Source organism: Trachinotus anak, unplaced genomic scaffold, assembly GCF_046630095.1.
Source record: "Trachinotus anak isolate AG129_WGS33_773 ecotype Australia unplaced genomic scaffold, CSIRO_AGI_Tana_v1 ptg000028l, whole genome shotgun sequence".
In the NCBI taxonomy this organism is placed as follows: Eukaryota; Metazoa; Chordata; class Actinopteri; order Carangiformes; family Carangidae; genus Trachinotus; species Trachinotus anak.
The window spans coordinates 5,649,417-5,674,290 of NW_027273879.1; the positions used below are offsets into that span (position 1 = coordinate 5,649,417).

At 40.6% G+C, this 24,874-nt stretch overlaps 1 protein-coding gene across 5 annotated transcripts in view; it reads left to right on the forward strand.

Annotated features, from left to right (window-relative positions):
- fibcd1b (fibrinogen C domain containing 1b) overlaps nucleotides 1-24,874 on the forward strand; it is a 108,004-nt gene that overhangs the window by 71,324 nt on the left and 11,806 nt on the right. For all 5 annotated transcript variants that reach the window (XM_071466323.1, XM_071466320.1, XM_071466318.1 and 2 more), the window contains one exon: nucleotides 4,907-5,003. In XM_071466323.1, the coding sequence (XP_071322424.1) occupies nucleotides 4,907-5,003 (97 nt within the window). The remainder of the gene's footprint in view (nucleotides 1-4,906; nucleotides 5,004-24,874) is intronic.

Here is a 24,874-nt window from a genome sequence, read left to right on the forward strand (position 1 = left end):
CACGCTTCCTTCCCCTGCTCAGTTTTGATCACTACCTTTACCTCTTGAAATGCAAAAGAAGATGATGATGTCTTGTGAAAATGCATGTCTCCAGGACACACACACACACACACACACATCCGCACACACACAAAGATTCTGACCTTCAGTGTCAACTTGCAATTAAACCTTGGAGGGGCTCTCCAGTCTTACAAGGATACTAGACATGTGAGGAGGCATGGCCGGCAGGACACGAGTGTTAACCCTAATCTGAACTGAACTGCTTGCTGGTTAACCTGCTGCTGTAGAGCACTGCTTCGTGTCACCACTGGCCGGTTTCTCCCTGCTGCAGTGATCCGATTTAGCTCCTACTGGTGCATCGGTGTCTGGGGTTTTCTGTCACAACAGAAGCTCTATCTCTCACCACTAGTGAGAGAGGTTAGCCAAGACACGAAAGCCGGCTTCAAGGGTGTCTGTTGAACACCTGAGCTAACATAATACAGGCTATAACTATATCTACATCACATAAATTACAGCAGAACAATGCTTGTATGAGAGCATACTGCTATTCATTCTCTTTTCTTTCCAACTCCAGACTATCAGAGATCTTTGTCAGGTGGATCTCCAGTATGTACGCAGCTCGACCGGCTTTGACTTTTTCAGATCTGTGATGTGATAAATTGTTCTGAAAGGCCACAGATGGTTTGAATGAAAATTAGAAGCTTCGGTTGTCATTGTCTAAAGTCTTTTCATAAAGTCTGACAGAAGTTGATGTATCTGTTTGATATTCTTTGGTGTAAGTTAAGAAAGATAGTTTTTTTTTTTTTTCTCTCAAGTTTTCTTGTGATTTATTGAGTTGTGGAGGCTCTTCATATAATTTTCCTGCCTCCTGCTGCTAATACACTGAGTGCCAGGGGAGAAAGTAAGAAAACAATTAAGGATGGATGAAATGGAAAACCTCCACCTCATTTTTAACATAGCATTATCAATTTGCAGTCAGGCTGGAAGGTTGTTTTTTGTTTTTTTTTAAAGAGAATTTTCACCCTAGTTGGTTCCTAAATTCAAACAGTCATAATTTACTGCAGTGCATTTACCAGAGAGTGTTTTTTTTCTCCCAATCATGGCATAAATCGCACCCGTTAGCCCAAGAAATCAGGAGAAAACACCAGGCTCCCTCACAGGCTCTGCTGACATATCAGTAACATGATGACGGTGCATTGTTTGCAACTGTCGAATGCCACAGCCTTTATTTCCCAAGGTCTTTTGTGTAGTTTAATCAGGACATAGTTATGCTCGCTGCAGTAATGGCCTTATTAAGAGATTATTGTCCCTGGTGGGTTATATGTAATATCATTTAATATCACCATGTAAATATTTCATTGAAATAAACATGTTTTATGAATCTACGTGTTTTCACAGCAAGTCATTTTACAGAGTGCAATGTTTATTTAAAGCAAGTCAATTAAATGTGGTGTGAAAATGTAAAATCATTGCAAGTGACACTGAAAACGCAGGGGTCACTAACCAGCTATCCACTTTGATACTCCAGTTTAGCATGCAAACAGACTGAAATAGCAAACAAGTGCACAATCATCAATCATCATTGGCATATCGCCTTAAAACAAGAAAAAAGCAATGAAATGGAGCAATGAAAGGAGTTTTTCAACATTTTTTTTTCAGAGATCATTTCATTTTTAAAGATCATGTCATTGTAACACATTTAAAAAGTTGTGTTTTTATTTATTTATTTTTATAAATACATCTTTTCATCAGGGCGGCACAGTGGTGCAGTGGTTTCCTCCCACCCATTGTCTGTAGGTGTGAATGTTAACCCTGTGATAGACTGGTGTCCTGTCCAGGGTGTACCCCACCCACGCTGAGGCCGGATTTCATTTAAACTGTATTCAGCTGTCAGTATATAATTAATACCATAATACCATGGTAACACAACTCCATTGTTTACAATATTAGTTCTGTTTTATGAACTGAATAACAGTTTAGTTTCTCCATATGTGTATTTAGCTGTTCTGTGGCCACGCTCCACCCTTGTGTATGAATGACAGGTAACATTATTTGTACACTCTGTTTACCATGCAATTAATGTTGAAATGTGTAGCAATAATATAAACAGTACCTGTCTACCTACAAATATTACTGTGCTGCAGTGTCAAGTCTCAAACCTCATAGTGATTTCTCCTGAGACAGAATACAGAATATTTTATGTAAAATCATTTGTAAATAAGTAACAGAGGATTGCAGTAAATTATTACTCATGTTAATAGTCATGATAACAGTCAGTCACACTGTCATACTAATTAGTTTTCACTCAGATTCAGATTTAATGGAAGGAGTCAAATTCTGTAGAGCCATCAACATAGAGTTCAGCGTCAACTTCAGGAAGTCATTAAGTATAATGACTGGCTGCATTACAAATGACTGGATGCTAGTCTGATGGACTAATGCACTGTGATAGAAGCAAAGCCTGTGAAAGCCTTATGCAACAGATGATACAAATCCCTTTGTTTCTTTGTGTATAATTGACAGCTTCATGCAGCGCTGTGTGCTCCCCGACCTCCATACAGGCCTCAAAGAAAAAAAAAAAAGTCAGAGGATTAAATGAATGGAGGCTTCAGAAACAGGAGAAACAACTGTCAGTTATTTAAGTTGCAGAGATTAAAGGAGACGTCAACAAACCCCAAGAAAAGATGACTCGATCCTACTAAGAAGTATTGTCTGTGCAGCCACAGCCTGGTTTAGTTTATTCCTCTGTGCGCTGAACTATTAAAATCGTATCAATGACTTGCACAGGTGCAGTGAGTGACTTGTTTCTTAATTACAATGAATACTCAGTGGAGCATCAAATGCATGTTAATTTGAAGCTGAAAATGGTCCCCAATGAATGCACAGTTTACTCCTGTGTGGGTAACATTTGCTAAAATTACTTAAAGAGATTCACTTTTTGAAACAGGTTGTTTGTGAGTCGTTTGTAAAGACTTACATCTTGATATCAGCTGATATAAGGTATTAGATTAGATAGTTATTATTGTAGATCAGGTTCAGTGTATTTGTTGGCTGATAAGTAACAAGCAACTGCAGAAATGCCAAATATGGCTTGAGTGTATTTAGAAACAGGGTCACTGTTGTACAGTTTTTTACAGGTTGACTTTTACTTGGGCTGGATGACGTGACTTCAAATCATTATCACAATTATTTCAAACTTTCATCTCGATTCCGATTAATAAAGGATTACTTTGACGTCGGTCTCTGTCTTTTTTTGAGCCATGTACTCCTCATAATCGGCAATGTGATTGTGTTCCAAGTGATGAAACAAATTGCTGTTGTTTCCTTTGGTTGCTACACATGTTGCATTCACCACTCTCTGGTAGTTGTGACCGATAAGACGAGGCGAGTGTCTGCATCTCTGTTTCTGCCCATCCAGACTACAGCAACTCTGCACTTTCCAAACTGAAAAGGGGCCAGCAGTGTTTTCAAAAGTCTCAGGTGTAAATGTAACAAAAGTTTTTAAAACTAAAAGATATTAGCATGGGAGTAGCCTGAGGTCAGTGTTCGCGCTCGTGTCATATGTATCACCAGCTTCACTTAGACTTAGAGCAGACTAAGCTGGACAGGGCTAAGCCACGTGACTCAACGTGATTGTGTCTTTTTTTAAGGCGACTGTTCATGAATGCACGTCCTGGGGAAAGTAACCAAAATAACCAACAAGATGAAGTCACTGAGAAGTTGTATTGTTGGTTTTGATACTACTTCAGTTAATTGCTCAGCTCTAATTTTCACATCCTAAAATCTCCTGCTCACCACGTATCTCTGACACCATTTTCAGTAAAAAGAACAACGAATCTAAAGAATCTATATCAAGATTATTTGTTTAATTTAAGTGTTTAGGTCTAGGTTAAAAATGCTTTGAAAATGTTATAAATGAAGAAATCAATCTTTGGAATTATCTTATTAAAAGATTCAGAGTGCTCTGGATGAGGAGATGAGGAATCCAGCCTCCCTAAAATCCCTAAAATCATTAGATGGTGTTGATAAGCGATGATGACAGTAATGATGATTAAGATGATCATGACGGAGGCAGTTCTGGGGATCAGAATGATGAGATTTTTGTTCTTTGTCTGCGCTGATGTTAAAAGCAAATATGGATGTTGGTGCCATCTGGTACCTTATGGTATGTGAGGGGGATTAGTTACGCTGAGCATAAACTGGCTCAGGGAATTTCCTTTGTCATTTCAACATTAGCGCAGCCTCCCAACGGCGAGTCCTGGACTATTTTCCATCTGCATGCATTTCCTCTTCAGGAGCACATTTCCAATTTCCTTTCATCCTCGGCCTGACACGTGGCATGTCAGCACTTTTAATGGATAGAGTATTTCATTGGATGATACACATACAGCACCCTCACACACACACACACACAGCTGAGCTAAATCGTGGGATATCTGCTACTTGCTAATATTTCCTTTGTTTCTCACACTGAAGGAGTGGCTATAATTTCTCAACACACCATTGCTTCATGAAATTTCACGATTCGAAGGACAGATGAAGAGAAATTTCATCTCTCTCTCTCTCTCCACGTGTATTTAGGATTATTGTTTTATGAATATCATCTCTTTTCTGGGATTTCAATTAAGTATGCAGATTCCATGTCGATTGGATTTAAAGTCAGTCAAGATTTAATGGTTTCCTTTTATTAGCTTCCAACAAATTGCCTTTTTAGTGGAAAGAGCATCTGCATTATTCATTTGTGAAAGAGCAAGCATTTATGAGTTCATCTAGTTTAGCTCTAGATGAGCTCAGCGACCAACAGGGGGACTTCGAATGACTCATCACAGAGGAGGATGAAGCATTCAGTGTGAGATGAATCTCATCTGACCCCCTGACCTCTTGCCTTGCTGTCTTGGCTGCGTAGGTGATCCAGCGCAGGGAGGACGGCTCGGTCAACTTCTTCAGGGGATGGGAGTCCTATCGGGAGGGATTTGGCAAGATCACGGGTGAACACTGGCTTGGTAAGTGGCTCAATTGTAAGTGTGTGTGTGTGTGTGTGTGTGTGTGTGCGCGCACGCGTTCTTGGCAACATATGACTCATGTACATGGAGATTGTGGTCTGCACTACAATGCCAAGCCAAACCCTGGAAAGTAGATTTTCACACAGTATTGGTCAGCTAGAGTTATCACCCCATCAACAACACAGTGACAGCCAGTATGACACGAAATCACAAGTGCAGCACTCAAAGTCAAAGCAGAGAGAAGACAGAAACTCACCCACAGAGAGTGGAATAGCCGGTCACAGCCAGTGATGGCTCAAGATAAAGAGACGACCAAACGTTGTTGGCCTTTCACTTCCTCAAGCATTCGGTAATAAATGCAGTAGGCTGAATGAATATTTATAAAGTGTACTTGACGAGAGCTGTCTGTTCAGCACCACAACATCACAACACAAGCCAAGAGACCAGCAATTCAATTACAATATTTTTATATTTCACGCGACAAACACATCAACAGGATAAATTCCTGCTCCTCTAACCTCACAGCTTTTTCACGGTTGCCTTCTGCTTAAAATTTGTATTTTTCTATGTACTTGTCCAAATCCTTGCATTTCTCACTGGCAGCATGACACATTAGTCCACAGCTCCCCTCAAATTTGACAGGAAAAAGAATGCCAACAAAAGAATGAATTCAACTGTGAAATTATCAACTTTTTCAAAGCCAAATCCCCCGTCTTCACACCACTTCTCATTAAATGTACCAAAATATTTCTTCTCAAGGGAAGGGGACGGGGACGGGGGGGGGGGGGGGGGGTACTCCTCAGTACCATCGTAGTCGTTCTTGTGGCTCCACTTTAGCTGCCTGCTCTTGTAAAGCATGCTCTTGTGGCAGCGAAGGCACTCACAACTTATTCAGGACATTTTGATTGAATTAGACCTTCATATGACATATAACACACAGCTTGATGAATTTTATTAAACACACACCAGAAAGTTCAATCAGCAGTCATGGGGGAAACACAAGGGTAATAGGCTGTTTCATATTCTGGCTCCACAGAAACACCCGTCCCAATAAATAAATAAATAAATAAAAATAAAAAGCTGCACATTTGCAGAAATGTTGCTTCCTGAATAAATTTGGCTTGGGCAGCAGAGTGTTAATGAGCTATCACCATGGTAAATCTGCATGTATCTTAAAAAACCTCCCATCACAGTTCACTCAAGTTCAAAGCAGGACAATAAGTGGAGCTTGGAGGAGTCTATTTCGGTAAACGGTCAAGGTCATGGACGCGCCATACCACATCTGGGAAAGTCTCCCATCAGCCCTCTGGATTAAAGCACTCTTGCACGCACACACACTTTAGGACCAAAACAGTATATCTGTGAGCAGCTCAGCCCCCGTGCACACAAACCTAATATTGTGCAATAACGACACCACATGGCAAAGGATTTGTTTAATTTTGTGTGTCATCTCTGTTTATCACTTTTATTGCAATCAAACCATGAAATTGTTACATTCAGGCGAACTTCTAAATGTCTAATGAAGGAAACTGAGAACTTCATTGTAAATACATGATTTTTAGATAGCGATGCACTTGCAAACACACTCAGAACAAACAGCTCCTACAAGTAACATCTATTCATTAAGTCATAAATAAAACAGAGCATCATTGTATCACAACTAAACTGCAACAGAATTTAAAAACAAATTCAAGATTTATTTCTGTTGCTGAACATGAGCTTCAGTAATTAATAATTCACAGTATGTAAATAGGTCTAGAGCAGCAGGTCTGAAACATTCAGGACTGCCACCCTCTAATGGTGTGATATTAGTCAGGCCTGCATGGTTTTGGGTGCTTCATCACCTCCACCACACTGTGTCCTTGCTCGGCATAGGGACGCGTGTAGCCACTGTATTGAGTTTTAGGGTTTAGTTGAATTAATGTAGATCTAGGTCTCCTTGCTGACCCGAGGCCATTACTGAGTGCAGCCCATAATAAAAAACGTGGTTAGAGTGCCAGCCAGCTCTCCCTATGGTATGCTGTAGGGACATGGTGGGAATATGGAAAGCCCTGGATTTAGCAGAATGAATTTGAATGAGCCAGTAGGCTACTTTGAACCTTTCGGTGTACCCTTGCTCATTCAGGGTGTGCTGTTGTCTCGTTACCCCCATCATCGATTACCCTCAGGGCAAAAATGAAAAATGGATTCATGCTTGCCTGCAGCCTGGAAAGAAATTCACCGCAGCTACCTCCTCCAGCCCAACTCTGCTCACTAATGCCATCCACCACCTCTGAGCATCTGTAGGTCTCTTCTTATCTTAATAAGCCATTTCAGGATTTTGTTACATGTGGTGAAAATCTGATACCATGAAGATAGTGACAATAATAGTCAGAGTTCACGAATCTCGAAAGCTGCTACTGTCACTGAATTTAATAGAATAGTGTAAAGATGTGCGTGCATGAGATAATTCACAGCACGTTTGGGCGAACATGCTCGAGACTAGAGATCCAAACTCAATTTAGCACCAGAGAAGGAGCCAGTTGGGAAAATCAATAAAGACATCTTTCCGTTCTGACAGTTTGGCAGCTTACGTGTTAATTAGATGAAGTGCCCATAGATTTTAATTGGTGTGCCAAATCTATCGAGAGCAATTGCAACAGTCTCCGTCTCCTGGAAAGGGATTCATTCTACTTCTATTTATGATAAAACTGCCAGTGCATAACTTTGATTTAAGGCCATCTGAAGTTACTGTATAATGATGAAGGTATGGTTTTATAGTAGAGTCAGGTCTGCAACTTCACTTTCTGTTTATCTGCCGCAGGTTGCTCGCTGTGATGAAAAGCATGAGTCTTTGATTTGGCACCTTTTTTTTTTTCCTTTTCCTCTTTAAATCGAAGGGCGCCATGCATCATTCATCTGCAGTTTCGTGGTTACACTTTATGTCAAGCAAGCAAATAGCAAATATAATTTGGGTTCTATGGTTCAACAGAAAGATGTATTTTCAGCCTGTTGTGTGTGTGTGTAACTGGAAAGACTAACATACTGCTGAATAATCTCTCCCAAAGGAGCATGTATAAAGAGCATAAAACTGGGTCAAGGCAGTTTCATTGTCACCATCAAATCTATTAGACACCTGGTCTCTGAGGCTGATGTACACTTGTCTACCTGTAATATAGGTCCTGAAACTGTTTAATGCTGTCCCATAGAGACTAACCTAGTTTTCCAGATGGCCTATTACAATAACATAACTTAGTCTGTGGTGTTGAAAGCAGCGCGTAAATCCGGCAGGAAAGAGATTGGACAACTTGTCTATTGTCATATTCATGTCCTCTCCCCTGGCTTCATGTCTATAAACTTCAGCTATATTTTATTCCTGTGTACAACACAAAATGTAACAAAAAACTCAAAAGGTGTCACTTTTGCTACTGTGCATTGTGGAATTATAGAATAACAGTCTAACGTTGACGCAACCAATTTACGGTGACATTTTGTCCTTTCTCTTTGTGAAACCTATCATCAGGGGAGAGACATTCAGCAGAAATGTTTCAAAGTTTTGAAGGCTATTTGTCAGAGAGTGTATTTTATTTATTTTTAGTTTAGAAGCTTATTTCAGCTCCGACTGTCAGGTGCGTGAAAGAACATGGAGATGAATGTTTGAAATTAAACTCATCTCAACCAGTGTTTCTCAAACTTTTTCAGATCAAGGACCCCCTAACTCCCTTAACGTCCCCAAAACCAATAGGGCCTAATACTATTGAGGCGAGCTTGCACAGAAGACAGACCGAGACCCAGGACAGAGTTTTGATCCTCAACAACCCCTGCGCCGCAAACACTGAACGGCAACAAGTGGTGTTATTTATGTAGCATCAAAGTTAGTACACACACATGAACACTGGCCAGATGTCATCCAACACACTATGCTCTCAGTCATAGTGACTACATTACCAGTAAAACTCAACACTTTCCTGCTGTGTCCGTTATGTCAGAGGCTATATTTTGTTTTCTTTAACTGACCCAGTCCTAAGCCACCGGTCCACGATCTTCTCTCCTGTGTGTGTTTGTTAGTTAATAGGCTGCTGATTACTGGTGAAAGTTAGCTCAGCCTCAGGGCATCACCCACATTTCCTTTCAAATGTCAGGCTCAACATTTCTGACATAAACAGTTAACTGTTGTAGCTACGTGAGTGGACAGTGTCGCAGAACGGTCGGTTACTTTGCTGAAGTACAACAACACTGCAAAACAGCCAATTCAAATGATAATGTTTGAATTTACACAAGAGTTGATTTAATATTGAAAACAAGACATATACACTACTCACTAGCAGGCTTTGTGGTCACTCGACAGTCTGAGGAACATTAAATTAGAATCTATATTTTAACAAATTTACTCGTAGACCTCAGGAGCTTGCTTGCTGACTGCTGGTGGTCCACGGGCCACTCTTCGAGAAAGGGAGCTCTAAACTGATTTATTTCTATTAAACGTCAAAGTCAACTCAGTGTTATCCTGACTCAAAGAAGCTAAATGTTTGATTTGGTTTACTTTTTCTATTGGAAGAAAAACAGAAACCCTTAAAATTCCGTAGCAGTGTTTAATTGTATTAATCACTGGAGCATTAACATCTTAATCAATGCCTCTAAATGAAATTCCAGTTTTTTTTTGGTTGGCTCCCCATAATAGAAATTCATCTTCATTTGTTGTTATACCAACTGCTGGATTGAATTTCTGTCATCCATTTTTTATTTAAAATAGAAATAAGTTTCTCATCCTCCCCTTTCATTCAGTTATTTTTTTTAAATCCTTTTCATACTGCAGTTATTTCGCCGTGGACAATCTTTTTCTGTAATCAATACACATATTAAACGTGCAGTGGTTTATTGTGTCATTTGAAGTCAGTCAGTAACCTAACAAAGAAAAGCCCAAATTTGAAAGTAAAGGCTTTAAATCCTGTTCTCAAATCACATTTTTTACATTTCAAAGATCATTATTTATAATTCCACTGAAGCAACAGGAACAACACGCACTCACACAGTTTTAAAGAGGCTGTAGTTTGAGGTGGAACAGGCCTTCACATGAGAGGCAGTGAGGAAAATAAGCCGGTGCAGCTGAAGCTCCAACCATTGGAGTTTCAGAGTCCTCTAGACCTGATTATGTGTCTTTGCTCTCTGGGCAATAAAGCAGACAAACTCCTCAGCAAGAGCTCACGCATTTAACTCACATAAACCTGGTGAAATGAATCTTCCGTGGACATTACAATATACTGTACCTGCCTGGCTTTCTTCTCTAAGGACTGGGCAGCGCACCGGGGCTGGTGTGTCAGGGAAATTAAGGGAGACAGAATCAGCTTTTACATCAGTGAACAGTGTTAAAGAAAATCCGTTGCCCACACCCTCAAGGTCTTTTCATAAACACTAATCCGTTTTATTCACCACAGGAGTTTTTCCTCCTTTATTCTGCCCAGTGTTTACATCCCGCCTCAAGCCTGTGTGAGCAAGGCGCTGCAGTGCTTGGCTGACCAGATAACCGGTGTGGAGCAAGAACACCCAGAGTCCTCGTCTCATTATTCTGGGGGATTTTAAAAGAGCGAACCTCAGCAATGAACTGCACAAATACAGACAGTATATTAAGCATCCCACTGGGAACAGAAACACACTGTCACACGGCATTAAATGGATGCTTACTGCTCCTTCTCCCATGCGGCTTTTGAACCCTCTGATTGCTTATCTTCTCCCAACTTAGAGGCAACAGAAACTTAAATCCACAGAGCCCGTGGTAAACTCTGTGGGAAGATGAGCCAACAATCTGATTGAGCTTACTGACAGTAAATTTGTGAGGTGTCAGCACAGATGGTGAACATGTGTCCCTAGCAAGACTTTAAAGTACAGCAATTAGAACAGTTTTACAGCCAAAGTCAGACAGCTTCATCAAGCTGAGGATAAGGGCTACAGCCACTGGAAAGAAATTAGAGCAGACGAAAGAGGCTACACTGAAAACCTAAAAAAAAAAAAAAAAAAAAGCATCAACCCTGGCTTCAAGTCACTCACTACATGATTTACATCTGCATCTGGTTTCCCTTCACCCAGCAGCTTCCCTTCACCCAATCTGCATCAGAATCAGAATCAGAATCAGAATCGGTTTTATTGCAAAGTATGTTTCCACATACAAGGAATTTTTGCTGGTGATTGGTGCAATTGGGGATCAGGGGGATCAGTGACAGCGGGGCTCTCTAGCCTTGTTGATAAGTTACATCTTGTTGATGCATGCTACATCAATGAAGAGCTGACTTCTCTTGATGGCCCGGGTGGCATCACATGTTTCTGTGTGAAGACCTGCGGTGACCAAGTGGCTCCCGCCTTCACCCAGATCTTCAACAGATCATTCAATCAGTGTGAAGTTCTCTCCTGCTTCAAACGCTGCATAATCACACTGTTCCTTCATAAACTTTGTATCACAGGAACATAGACTATAAACCCAATGTCTTCACATCTGTGCTCACAAAAAAAAATATTTGAAAAACTATCGTTGGCCCACCAAAAGCACATCATAGGCCCCCCGCTGGATCCCCTGCAGTTTGCCTACTGGGCAAACACGTTGGTTAATGAAGCAGTCATTATGGCACTGCACTCTATCCTGCAACATCTCTACTGCCTGCAGAGTTACTGTATGCAAGTATCCTCGCTCTTGTCCTGGAACTCCTCTGCTGAAAACTTATTCTCTCAACTTGCACACAGTCTTCCAACTCTACCTGTAGATCACCAACTTCTTGAAAGACAGGAAGCAGCAAAGGGCGGCTGCGGGAACATACATCCAGTTCTGGTTTTCTCTGGGGGTGTGTTGTCCTCTCACTGCTCTTTTCCTACTAAACAAATAGTTGCACCTTTTGGGACACTGACCTTATCTGAGGTTCAGATCCCTATACAACCTCTTTCACCAACTTAGCATCACTGTGGCTGCCGTGGAAACTTTCAGCTTTACACCCAGTGGATACACTTCCTGTACCAGCTGAGGAAGTTCAACTTGAATCCTACACCCTTACTGCTTGGGTGCATTTTCTCTATTTATGAGTCTGATGCAGTTAAACAGGGCAAGAGCAGACTACAAAAGACAGATCACAGGCACCAACCTGACTACCCCTCCAGGACTTGGACACCGCCTGAGTCAGCAAACATGGTTGCAGATCCTTTCAGCCTGGCCTAGAATTGTGTAACTCCTCCTTCTGGCAGGTGCTTCATACTAAAGGTCTGTGTGGAACTGTTTACACAATCCCACATTAACCTTCTCCTACAGGATTTCCAGGCATTACTGCCCACTCCTGCAGATGTGCCATGATACTCCTCCCTAATCTTGTGGAGATTCTGTTCACTGTCGCCCACGACCACTGAAAATCTGTTTGCCCCATCCTGCAAGACATGTGTAGTCCTTATGGATTGTTTTAATCTAAAACAAAAATGCTAATACAGTCACTCAGCTGTTTAATAAGCCAGCTGTAGAATACATGAACTGAAAATAAGCCTTATTAAATCCCTTTAAAAAACAGCTTCAGCCTGAGGCAGTTGGGGAAAAGTAGATGAAAATGTTACGGCTCGTGTCCCTTTCTTTGACAGTTTATGTCGTTTTCCATAGCAAGAGATGTAAACTAGATGCTGTAACATCAGACCTCAGAGCAGCAGTGATAATGTTTTTGTTTTACTTCAGATTTGGCTTACAGATTTGCAAAAAAAAAAAAAAAATGTTTAAATAGAATTTATGAATCCAACTGCACTACTATTGCACAAAGAGAGAGAGGTGGAGCATTAAAAAAAAAAACTGAATCTAATCTTAGTTTGGTGTCATATGTGGAGGTTCTCATGTTTTCTTATTTGAACTCTCACCAGATGATGATGACTGGGTAAATGGATCTGCCTGTGTTTCTGTAGCAGCCCTCCGATTCTGATCACTGTGCACAGAAACAAAAACGGTAATGAACAAATAACTGAGCCACGGGATGTCTCGAAACAACATCTGGCCAGTAACTACAATGCCATCTCAGCTGTACATAACATTCAACTTGCTGTGTAACTGTAGGCCACTGTTAGAAGCTGTAGGCTTATATCAATTCATTCGTTCCTTCTTTAGCTTATCCTTTTAGGGTAATCGGGGGGCTGGAGTCAATCCCACACCCTGGACAGGCCACCAGTCTATCGCAAAGCGAACATATAGAGACAAATATCACAGTGACATTCACACCAATTTAGAGTTGCCAATTATCCTAACCTGCTGGCCTCAGCCGGCCGGGAGGTACACACCCAGAGGCAACAGTGCACCACTGTGCCCTTATATATCAATTACACATTGTTATTCATTCAAACCTTGCTTCCCCCATACAGTTCGCAATGAAACCAGAACCCTGTATTTACAGTGTGCTTGACCTGTATACAGCAAACATTCGCCTGATTTTTGTCATTCATACCAAATAATTTTTTTTTTTTTTTTTTTTTTTTTTTTTGGCCTGTTTGTTCATTCGTGCCTGTCATTGTATTATGCACATGGAAAGACACTGACAACAGGAGTCAAATTCCTTTTATGAACGAGCATGGAAGCATACTTGATCAATAACCTTATTTCTGGCTCTTTTTGGTCATTAGCATACATATTCAATAGAGGAAAAGTGATAGCCTAATAGGCAAAACAACTAACATTATTTTTCTGTTATTAAATTTCAGACCCACCAAATAAGACACAGTTTTTCCCTTTGAGTATTTAGTGCTTCTCTTCTCACTGAGGATGCCCAGAGCACGTCATATCATCATATTTCTGTGATAACTTCCAGGCAGAGCAAGTCAAGACACATGGGTCTTATTACACTGTTTCCCCTCTCGCACTGCTTTGTCCCCTGTCTGAAGACTTCCTCGTTGTGATTTAACATTCCTCGGCTGACTGCCTCATTAAAGATACACTCACAGCTGCCAACGGAGAAGAAGCAGAAAAGCAAACCTTTATTTTCCTCCTCTACAGTCTTTTCTCCTGCCCGTCACTAAAATTGCACAAAATTCTCCAGAAAATAACAGTGTTAACCACTTTACACACTGCTCACCTTTAACAAGTGGGGCATATGTGAGTGCTATAATTGAGCTCTTAGCCAGCCCCAAGTATTGTAGGCTCATGTGATTACAGGGAGGTGAGCCACAGAGAATAAGACATTTGCGTGTTTGTGTGTATGTTTACAGTGAGAGTGAGGGTGCAGATGGGAGCCAGGCGGGAGGATGACTATAATTTGGAGATGGGTATTTTACAGGCTTGGCTGTCTGTGTCAGTCCTTAATGAATGAAGGCCACTTCACATGAAAAGGGCAGGGGAGGGGAAACAGTGTATAAGGAGTCAGAAAATGAGAAAGAATAAATGAAGAATGGGGAAAAAAACTGTAACCACACCACCATCTTTCTTGGAACTTGTAACTTCACAGATACTCCCTAAGTAACAATTACCACAAAAAACACACTCACACCCATCTGCAGTCACTCACATACAGGCTATACCTGGTAAACCATTGGTAATTGCCAAACATTATCTGTTGTCTCTCTTTTGCTACTTCATTCCCTCCATTTCTCTACTACCCCTGGTATCTCCATTTCTTTTGTGTGGCAGGAGTCCTACCCAAATTTCTCAGATCAATGTGAAACACCACAGTGCCAATTAACTCCCAGAACCACTCAGAGCTTAGAGGAGCAGAGGAGGCGCACACAGTAGGAGAACCCATTCATCAACACACTGTCACTACACAAAAAGACACACTAGAATAAAAACATACAATGGGACTGAAAGAATAGATGTGTCCAGGCCAAAAACACTATCTAATCACTATTTAATCGCTTTGATCAAATAATGTTCTGTGTACAGATGTGATATGCAAAGCTGCACTGTCCTCAGAGAAAAACAAGGGTTACAACCTACTGTTGTTGAACCATACGAAACACTGCAAAGCAGATCATAATAATGCAGCGATTTACCTGCCATTGTTAGAAACTCTTTGAGCCATCCATTTCGAGGCGGTCGATCATCCTTCGACCCCTGCCACACCGCATGGTGCACAGCCGTGTGCTGCCCATCAAAATCTTAGGACATCACAACAATCTTCTGATTCACGCGTTTAAAAAATGTAACAATGCGGCCACATTGTACCAAGTCACTCTGCAAATTTACCTTAGGCAGCCATTTCTCTCTTTTTTTCTTTTATTTCATTCCCCTTAATCTTTTTCTTTCCCATGGACCCATGCACAAACATATCCTTACACACACTTATCCTCCACAGCTTTTCTCTAACACAATGCAGCATCCTGAGGCTTGTATTTATATTCTTGTCACGCAGTGGAAAACCTTAAGAGGACTGTATCTACAAAAGAGAGCACAAATCAAAGAACATCACAATTCCTGGGAGAATGACGGCCCATTTTGCCTTACTTTGGGTATTGGTTGTTTTTTTTTTTTTCTATTATTTCGTCTGTGGACCCTCAGTTTTGTGCAATTGAAATAAGCCAGAGAAGGTTGGCAAGACCATGAAAAGAGAGGCCAAGGGTATGAATAAACATTCAATCATACTCATAGGGACCATTCATAAACAACGTGCCTTTTGTCCAGGTTTTCTGCTTTATATTACCCTTCCAAGATGGAATTAGATCACAAACCTGCAGAAACATCAGCAGTGATTTCTCTGAAAACATACCTGTTCAGAGACACAGAGGAGTGTAAAACACAGCTGAAACAATTGCTGTAGATGTGCCTTGACCTCCTGTCAATAGTTCATCTATAAAAAATCTGCCATACACCCCAAATCACTGTGTTGCTGCTTCTTTCCCAGCTTGGCAGCACTACCACTGACAGCAGCAAGGTCAAGGGTCAGTACCTTTCACCACCCACAGGTTAGTGAAGAGAGGGGGATAGAATGCCGATCGATTGTTCTTTGGGAGATTTATTACTCCAGTCTCTAACAGATAGGGGATGCTTTTGCCTCATTTAATGCGCAGCTTTCCAATGTCCATATCCAGGCAGTGTTTTGTGAAAATACATTATACATCAAGAGATTAAGGGAGTTAGACAGAGAGGACAGGTGAAGAAATTGGAGATATGATGAGTGCAGAAAAATTGGTGAGTTAGCTGGAAAAGGAGACAGATGATCCGTTAGCGAGGATTTGCTAGCGATTTAGTCAAGGCACACTGGAGAAGGGGAGAGCAGTGGTTAAGGAGGGATAAAATCCAGTAGGCTGTTAGGAAAGACAGGACACATAAATGGAAGCATGGAGTGAAACAAGGGCTAAAGCTAAACGATTTGTTTAAGAAAAGTTATATTTGATATTTTTATACATCTGTGTGAATGCATGTTCTTGCCAAGGATAATGTACTAGATGCGCAGGTTCATGCATAAACGTGAAAAATAAGCACAAGCTTATATACGTGCACAGCCACAAAGAGGCTGAGGTGAAACTGGTCCCGAGTCAATAAAGGCTGCTACCTTGCAGGAAGGTCACAGCTTAGAGAAACTCAGCAGAAGGCTCTACACAGTCTCCCCCTGAACTCTTTCTGTTCCCGTTAGAGGGAATAAATAGCCTCATTATTCCACCAGGCACTCGCCATCAATCCCTGTGTGTCACTTCCATTGTTTCTAGAAAACTCCCATCACTTTGTTGTAAAATCTCTTCATTCTGTCTGCTTCTCACAATAGTTCCTTTAACTATATTGTGAGAATTAGTGGACATTTTAAATGATTTGCACAATATAATTTGCCATTTGTCTGTTGTACAATGTCAAACCAGCCATGCTTTGTTCTGCCTGAGAAAGCAAATATTACTTTCAAAAGTCTATGAGCTGATTACAGCAGGTGACATTAGACTCCCCAGACTCCACTAGATAAACAAGTTGTCAGTTTACATATCCCACAACATGTCAGTGTGCTCTTTTAACTCTGAGCTGGTTAGCTGGTTCCCTTTTTACGATTCATTAACCACTCACATCATTATGTCGCCGCTGTACTTAGAAAGCATTGATGGAATTACTCTGGATGTACAGAATATTGTATTATTAGAAATGCCAACTGCAACTCTTTAGCTGATTTCTAAATAGGATGTCAAGAGACTGAACAGCAACCAACATTCATTTTACCATTTTGTACTCATTTATATTCACTAATTCTAATTTTATACATTGCAGAAGAATAATTATTCTTCACCATGTTTTGCTTGTAATTTGACAATTTTTTTTTTTTTTGATTGCAGCTGTTAAATACTGAGCTTTTAATTATATTGGACCATCTTGTATAATGACTGTACCATAATGTTTCAACAACACCTTTTATATTTTCATAAAATAAAATAATATTGATGTAATAATTACCAGAAAACAAAGAAATATGTTACCAACACATTCATCATTTCACTCGTGATTTCATTTTTACATTTGCAAATCACTTAATATTTGGCTGAATAAAATAACTGCTCGACTTTATTGCACCCTCGACTTGGGAAATGCCTGACAAACACATTTATTTTATTATTTAAATTTGTTGCACTGCACATTTCTTTCCACACTGACTGAAGTTTATTGACTGAATAACATTTTTGTGTAGGATGTAGTGTAGTTTCATCTAGTGGTGACATTGCAGGTTACAACACACTGATTTACCCCCATGCCCCACCTCTCCCTCTCCAACCATGTAGGAGAACGTAATGAGAGCCAGTATTTGATTTGTTCATTCTGGGCTACTGTAGAAACATGGCAGTGCAACATGGCAGGCTCCACTGAGGGGACCCGCTCCCTGCACAGAGCAAAGCAACAACAACTCATTGATTCTTTGTTTCAGGTAATTATAGACTAATGAAAACATAATTATGAATACTATATTCCATTTCTGCAATCGATCCCCTAAATCCTACACCCTGCTCCTTCAAGCCTCTAAATTCTACAGGACCACAATGCATTCACTGTAGTTTCCACGCTTAGACCACAATTATAATGTGTCTATAATACAACTCAGTCACTGAGAATAATGCATTTTTAGTAAGACTGTAATTCCATAATTGCAGACTCTTTCACAACACATTACAACATGTTGAACTAAAGCAAAACAATGGTTATTGTGATCACCTGGAGATGACCGTAGCATCAGGGAAACAGTTGTTTTTTTATGCTTTGTGCAGCTCTTTACAGCCAGTGTCTGCCCACACATTGTGCCCATATGGCTCATACTGCCTGTTGGCTTTCCACCCTGCAGACTTCCTCCCTCCAGCCGCTCCCCCTGGTAATTATAATCGAGACAACCATTTCAAGGGGTAGTACAACCTCAGCAGTTTGCTAACACTATGTTTAATTCTTCATTATGACACAGTGTACAATTTGAAAAGTGTGAAGAGAGTTTTTCATATAATTGCTGCCATTATACCTGGCTTCACATTTAAAAGGGCTTTACGAAGCTAACTATTCACTTAATACTCGAAAAATCCTTGGAGAGGCACAAACTATTCACCATAGATGCATATAGATGATGCGTCTCTGAGGTCAATGACAAGTGTCTATGTGGGTGTATGAAGTGCTTTAGTGTTCAAGTGCCCACTGGACAAACTTACTTTAATGTCCTTGAAAGAAGATGTTACCTTTCAGAATCATTTTTCTCTTCTTTCACTTCATAAGTTTGCAATTCATACTTACTCTATACATGCCGACTGATATATGCTGTCTGCAAATCCTAATGCACAAATGCATATTTAATATTTTATACACATTTAATACACATTTTCAAATATGCATGAATATGTGCTACATGTGTCCACACTTCTGCACTGGCAAAAGCAGCAGATCTGATTCCACAAGGGACACAAAACAGGACTCCTAATTACTACAGTACATGGCATTTCAAGTGTGAGTACATGTGTACATGTGCATTAAATGCTTTTAATATGTGAATTAAATTGCCTCCGAAAGCAAGAGTGCCAGTCAAAACATACCAGGGGAACTGATTGAGATGTGAGTGGAACCCAGCTGTCAGGAAATACAGAAATATATGATATGATACCATATCCCACAATAGCAATATAAACTACAATCCCCTGCAATCTATTATTTAGAGCACATGTAAGTGTTTTCAGTTTAAGCTCATCCAATACTGCATTCATATCCAATCAATTATTCAAGAGTGCGATTCCTCCTCGGTGAGTCCGACACACTGATGTTGGCTGTCCAGGGATCCAGTCAGCCAGCCAGCTGAGGCCTCGCCAATCAGCCCTGATGCTGACACAATGATGCCTCGGCCTCCAGTTCTGCCTCTGCTTTATTCAGGAGGGTATGCTGCCTCTGATTGGTGCGGCTGTACCCTGGCAGGCACTCCATCTGCACTAGATTGCACTGCTGGAGTGGAGATAGCTGTAATTTGCAGCAATTCTGCCAGTAATTTCGATATGTATGAGGACCAGAGCAATTCATAGCCCACTCCACAAGGCCCAGGTACTTTATTTGATGCCTCTCATCCCCCAGCCCACAGGTATATTCCTCCACCTCCCGACTTGTGCTGGTACCAAAGTCTGGTTTGGCTCATGCTGCAGAGAAGGCTCTTTAAAACAGGAGGGGGATTTTATTTTCCAGAAGATGTAAAAATTTATGAGCAGAATCTTCTCATAAAGGAATGTTGAATGAGCACAGATGGGGTGATTGAAAATTTGAGTGAGGAATGATTTAGCGGATCTGCTAATGACAGTAGTGACAGCAAACTCTCTATACCAAGGACCCAGCTTCTGACCAGATAAATCCCCTTCAAATTTTGTTTCATGTATTAACTCATTTCATCACCTGGGTCTTCTTAAGGGCATTCAATTAAAAAAACACAACACTTTTTCAACAGTGCCACATTCTTCATGCCTAGTCAGACATTACACAACATATAAATTAACTATTCATCATTTCTAATGCTGGCTCGACTCCTCTGAGCTAAGATAAGCACACATTTCTACAGGATGATCTAAATTAGGATAAGGCAATGGTAACTGTGAAAAGCATGTTTCTCTCACTGAATTATACATATGTCTGACACCCCAATGCTACTTTCAACTCTTGAGCTCAGTCTTAGCAGCATTTATGCATCCATTTTTTGGCTTATTTTTAAATATCATATCCGATTTCTATTTCAGCCTCAATTTCTTCCACCAATCAGGGCTTTTGTAGATATTTTAAGTTGACTAAATGGCCAGAAAAAGCCTCACTGTTGACAGTATTAATATTTGAAGGAGAGCGTGATGACTTTTTTTGAAGAAAAATATCGTAAAAATCGAATGATGGCTATCGCTTAATTAGTACTGAGCTCCCACCAACCTCATTACAACCAAGTAACACTGGAGGGTCTGAAAATGTGTGGCCCATTTGGATACTCTCTCTCTCCCTTTCTCAAGCTCCTCATTACTTTGACCCTGGAATCAGAGGAGGGGCTTGGCAAGACCAGCACACTGCCCTTGCCCGGCCTTAATGGTATCATGTGCCCAGGATCAAAGTCCTCGTAGCATCGTAGTGTTTTTTTCCAGGCTCATCATTACTTCCTCTGTGTCAGCTCCCTCCCCCAGTTTTCCCTCTCTTGTCAGTGTCTTTCCTTCTCATCTAACACATTCTCTCTGCTCAGTTAGATTTGCTGCTCAGCACTCCTTTTAAAGCATTCACATTTTTTTTTTTACCATTTTACCCCCTAAGGATTCAACCCATCAGGGGATATTAGGAAGTCTATGGTAGAGGTTTTTACAGGTTCTCCCAAGACCCAGCCTAGTACCAAATTCAATTCAGTCTAGTCAGGTCTGGGTGTAGTTGTCTTTCAGCGAGTCTCCGGTCTGTGTGGTAAAATATTTAATACCCAAGTGGATCCCAGTAGCTTCTCTGTCAGCTCCGTTCATGTGGTGCATCATAATCATTGAAAGGGGCAGATGTGAATGTCTTCCACAAGACACTGTAAACTATGAAGTCGCGCTAAAGGCCAGTTATCAGCTGATTAGTAGTGGATGTGGTTCCATCCAGTAGTTGGATGGATCGTTTGTCAAACCACAAATGTCAACCTGGTGGGGGACTAGAGGAAGAGGCAGGGGCTCACAAAAGTTAGTCGGACTCATTCTCAGGGGACCATCAATGCCTGTACACAATTTCATGGTAATCCATCCACAGGTATTTCACTGTGAGCCATCCATAGAGCCAAGCTGCTAGTAAGACTAAAAATGATGTGTTGCTTGTTTTTTTTGACAGTGGCTGCTTGTTAATTCAGGAAGCTACCTGTGTTGGTGTTCTCTCTATAGTTGAGTCCATTTGGGTCGGCCATGTTCTGAATCTGATCTGATTATCCTGAAGTCTATTTTGGATTTTTTTCTGCCACAGATCTGTTTCAGATCAGGTTCAACATTTTGCACCAGTGAAAACCATTTGTGGATGGATCTGGACCAGTCTAATACTGTGTGTATTGTAGCCTGTTATTGTTAAGTAGATGTTTATTTATGCAAATTTACTCACAATCTCAAACAATCGTGTCTTCTACTGCCGAACCTTGAAGCTTTGTGTCTTTGTGACTGCTGCATACCCAGTGGATCTTTATACCCTGTCTGTTACCAGTCTTTTCCCATAAAGGTAGGGCGGCTCTGCTCATTTTGTTTTACCTGAGAGCACCTCTAAATATTAATGTGGTCTTCTCCCTGAATTACAGCCTTACAGGCCTGCCAACTCTCTCAGCATTTCTCTACCTGCCTCTGTTTCTCTCCTCCACATTCGCCCCGTATCTCCCTCCACCACTCTTGGCTCAGTCTTTCCACCCCAAAGGTTAATTTCTGATGATATCAGATGTGATGGGTTGTTGGCTCTCATTCTTCTCTCTCATGATTTTATGACTCTAATCCTGCCACTTGAGCAAAATCCCCTCTTTTATTTTGCCTGGTGGATGGCATTTGGACGCACTTAGTTTCACAGAAGCGTGGAGTTGAAAGCAAACCTGACATCTATCTGAGCGATCTAGTATCAGATAAATTAATCTTATGTGATGCTAACCAACATTGAAATCTGCATAACTTCAGAGATTTAAATTTGTTGTGTCACCCGTTTCTTACCTGCCCTTCTTATCACTGACAAATGAAATCCAGTTTGAGTGGGATAAACAAGCAAGCTGGCTGTGGCTGAGACAGGAGCAGCAATTCTGAGGATTTCCGTTTGTCACGTTGCTGTTTCTGAAGAGCATCATAAGTAGAACAATAGGACAATATTCAGCACACTTACTGTCCTTGAAATACTCTCAAAATAACACCAATGATGAGGTGCACTAGTGTTTTGCTCTGAGAAATCAGAGCCAGTAGAAAATGTTTAAAGGTCCCATATTGCAAAAAGTGAGATTTCCATGTCTTTTTTTATTATAAAGCAGGTCTAGGTTCTGTATTAATGCTGTGAAAGTATCAAAGCACAGTCCACAGACGGCAGTCACCACATCCATGCCCCAAGCCCAGTCCACCTGGACCCACCATCTAACCTTGCAGGATTTGGTTCCTTTAAATGTGTTTATTTATATTTTTATTAGATCACTCAGAATACAGTCAGCCAATCTGAGGAGAGGATTGGAGCCTCTCTTCTGATTGGCTCACCAACCTGTTGTTACTAGAGCTCCATAGAGAAGCCTGAGAGAAGAGATGTGAAACTACTATGAGATGGTTTTTGGTTCTTAAAACCACAAATATATCTTCTTATGGAGACCAAAACTTCAAATAAAACACAGGAAAAGTGTAAAATATGGGACCTTTAAACAGACTCAAAGACAACACAATAGCCAACAAATGCAGTGTATGATTTAATGACTCCATTTTCAAACTCACTCAACACCGAATGATATCATTAGAGAGCCAAGAGCCAACTACATATTCGCACCTGGACAACATGGGAAAAAATTTAACCTTTTTATAGTGATTTTTTTATTCTATGAGTACCCCATTATTGTACACTCATGCCTGCAAATGCACAATTCAATTACCCAGACATTTGTCAACTGTGAATCCAAATGGCATGTACAGAATTATTAGCATCAGTAGTCACTGTCAACTGCATAGTCACAGCAGACATGTTGACTTCCTCTTCAGTGCTCAATTATCTCTGCATGAATTATTCTTAGAGCAAAGGCAATGTTTTATGTATAATATATTATAACAGGACGTCAGTTCCATGTGGATCTTAGCAGTGAAACACGGAGAGGATGACAAGGAAGTAAACATGGAGGATGTCAGTGATGAAGTGAAACGACTCTTTCATTTATTCAGTTTAAGATCTGTAGGTTTATATATGATGAATGTGTGTGTGTGTGTGTGTGTGTGTGTGTGTGTTCTTGATGTGTTCTTCATCACCATGGTTGCTTGGTTGAACAATGGCGGACGTGTTAGTTGGAGAGGACATGATTAGGTTTAATAGAGACTCATCACAGCCATACATCATTGTGTCCTGCCAATTAGCTTTGCATCTCGCATGTCACACCAACCCCTGCTTCGCCCTATCAATTAAAACAATGTACATGCTCATTAATAATAGTCACAATGGAAAAATGCAAAAGGGAGAATGAAGAGGTTTTCAAAACATGGGTATCTGTGCGGAAGGTGCTCCAAATCAAGCTCAGCTGAGCCATACAAACATGAGAGTAAACCGTTCGAGCGACATTATAAGTAACAAGAGCAAACCTCCCCCGTGTCTTACTGTGAGCTCACACTGGCAGCAGCAGCAAGAGACAAAGCGACCAGTGCTCATTCATTTCAGATGAGTACTGGGGAGATGTGGTGCGACAGAGATGGGAGTGACAGCTGAGGGAGAGATTTCAGCGGGATGGCAACAGGAGAAAGTCGAGCAGAGACGTGGTGCAGTCACAGACACCTCATCATTTGTAAAAGAAAAAGAGACATTTTACACATCGACAGATTCTCACTAACTAACTAACTTGCTAACCAACTAGCTCCCAGGCCTTGATATTTTACATATATCGAATGTTGTTTCAGACAGAACACCAGAAAAACAGATTACGCCTGCGCTTTATCAGGGGGTACTTGTACCCTAGGGGCATTTAATTATGCAGTTTTCAGGCAAAGAGTGCATGAAAGCTAGCAAGCACACAGAGAAGCCTCAAAAGTAACCTAAACGTAAAATAGAAATAGAGACAGTTCAGATAGTTTGGTAAATGTACTGGATAAGGTTTGAAATAGTTAGTATAGTAGTCATGGATAAACGGTTTAGATGGCTGAAAGTATTAGAGAAATGGTTAAAATAGATCACTAAAAGTAATGGATAAACATGAAATAGTTAGCTATCTTAAAATGTAATGACGTGAATAAGCTATTTATAAATGGTTGCTGACTAAAAAATAAGAAATATGTCCAGTTTTATTTACTTAATGTTAAAAAACAGTTCAGATGTGTTTATTTGAACTCAATTTAAACATGATGAACTGCAGGTACACATCAGATAATATGGAGCAGAAAAATTCAGGTGGGCCGACTTCACACTGCTTCAGTTAGTGCTAAAACAAACCGAACAATCAGATTTTATTTTCTTACTAAAGTAATGACAAATTCATTTTTATGTAGTATTCTGTGGAGATAACATTATTGCAGTTAAAGCATGCCTGCTTACCTGTATCTTAAAATACTCCCAAATCTGCTTGAATCTAATGGTTTGTCCTACAGCATTAGCTTCCTGTTCTTTTGAAGTGCCACACTGATATACGTTTGGGTTTGTGAAGATTTGTCATTGCCTTGGTTTGGTTTGGAATATATATTGAGGAATTTTTGGAAATGTGTTTTAAAACAGGACGTAATTGTCCTGTTTTTGTCTGATGAGTTCTGTGGGTGGTGGTCATTAATGATGTTGGTCATCTTAGGTATTGAGAAACAAA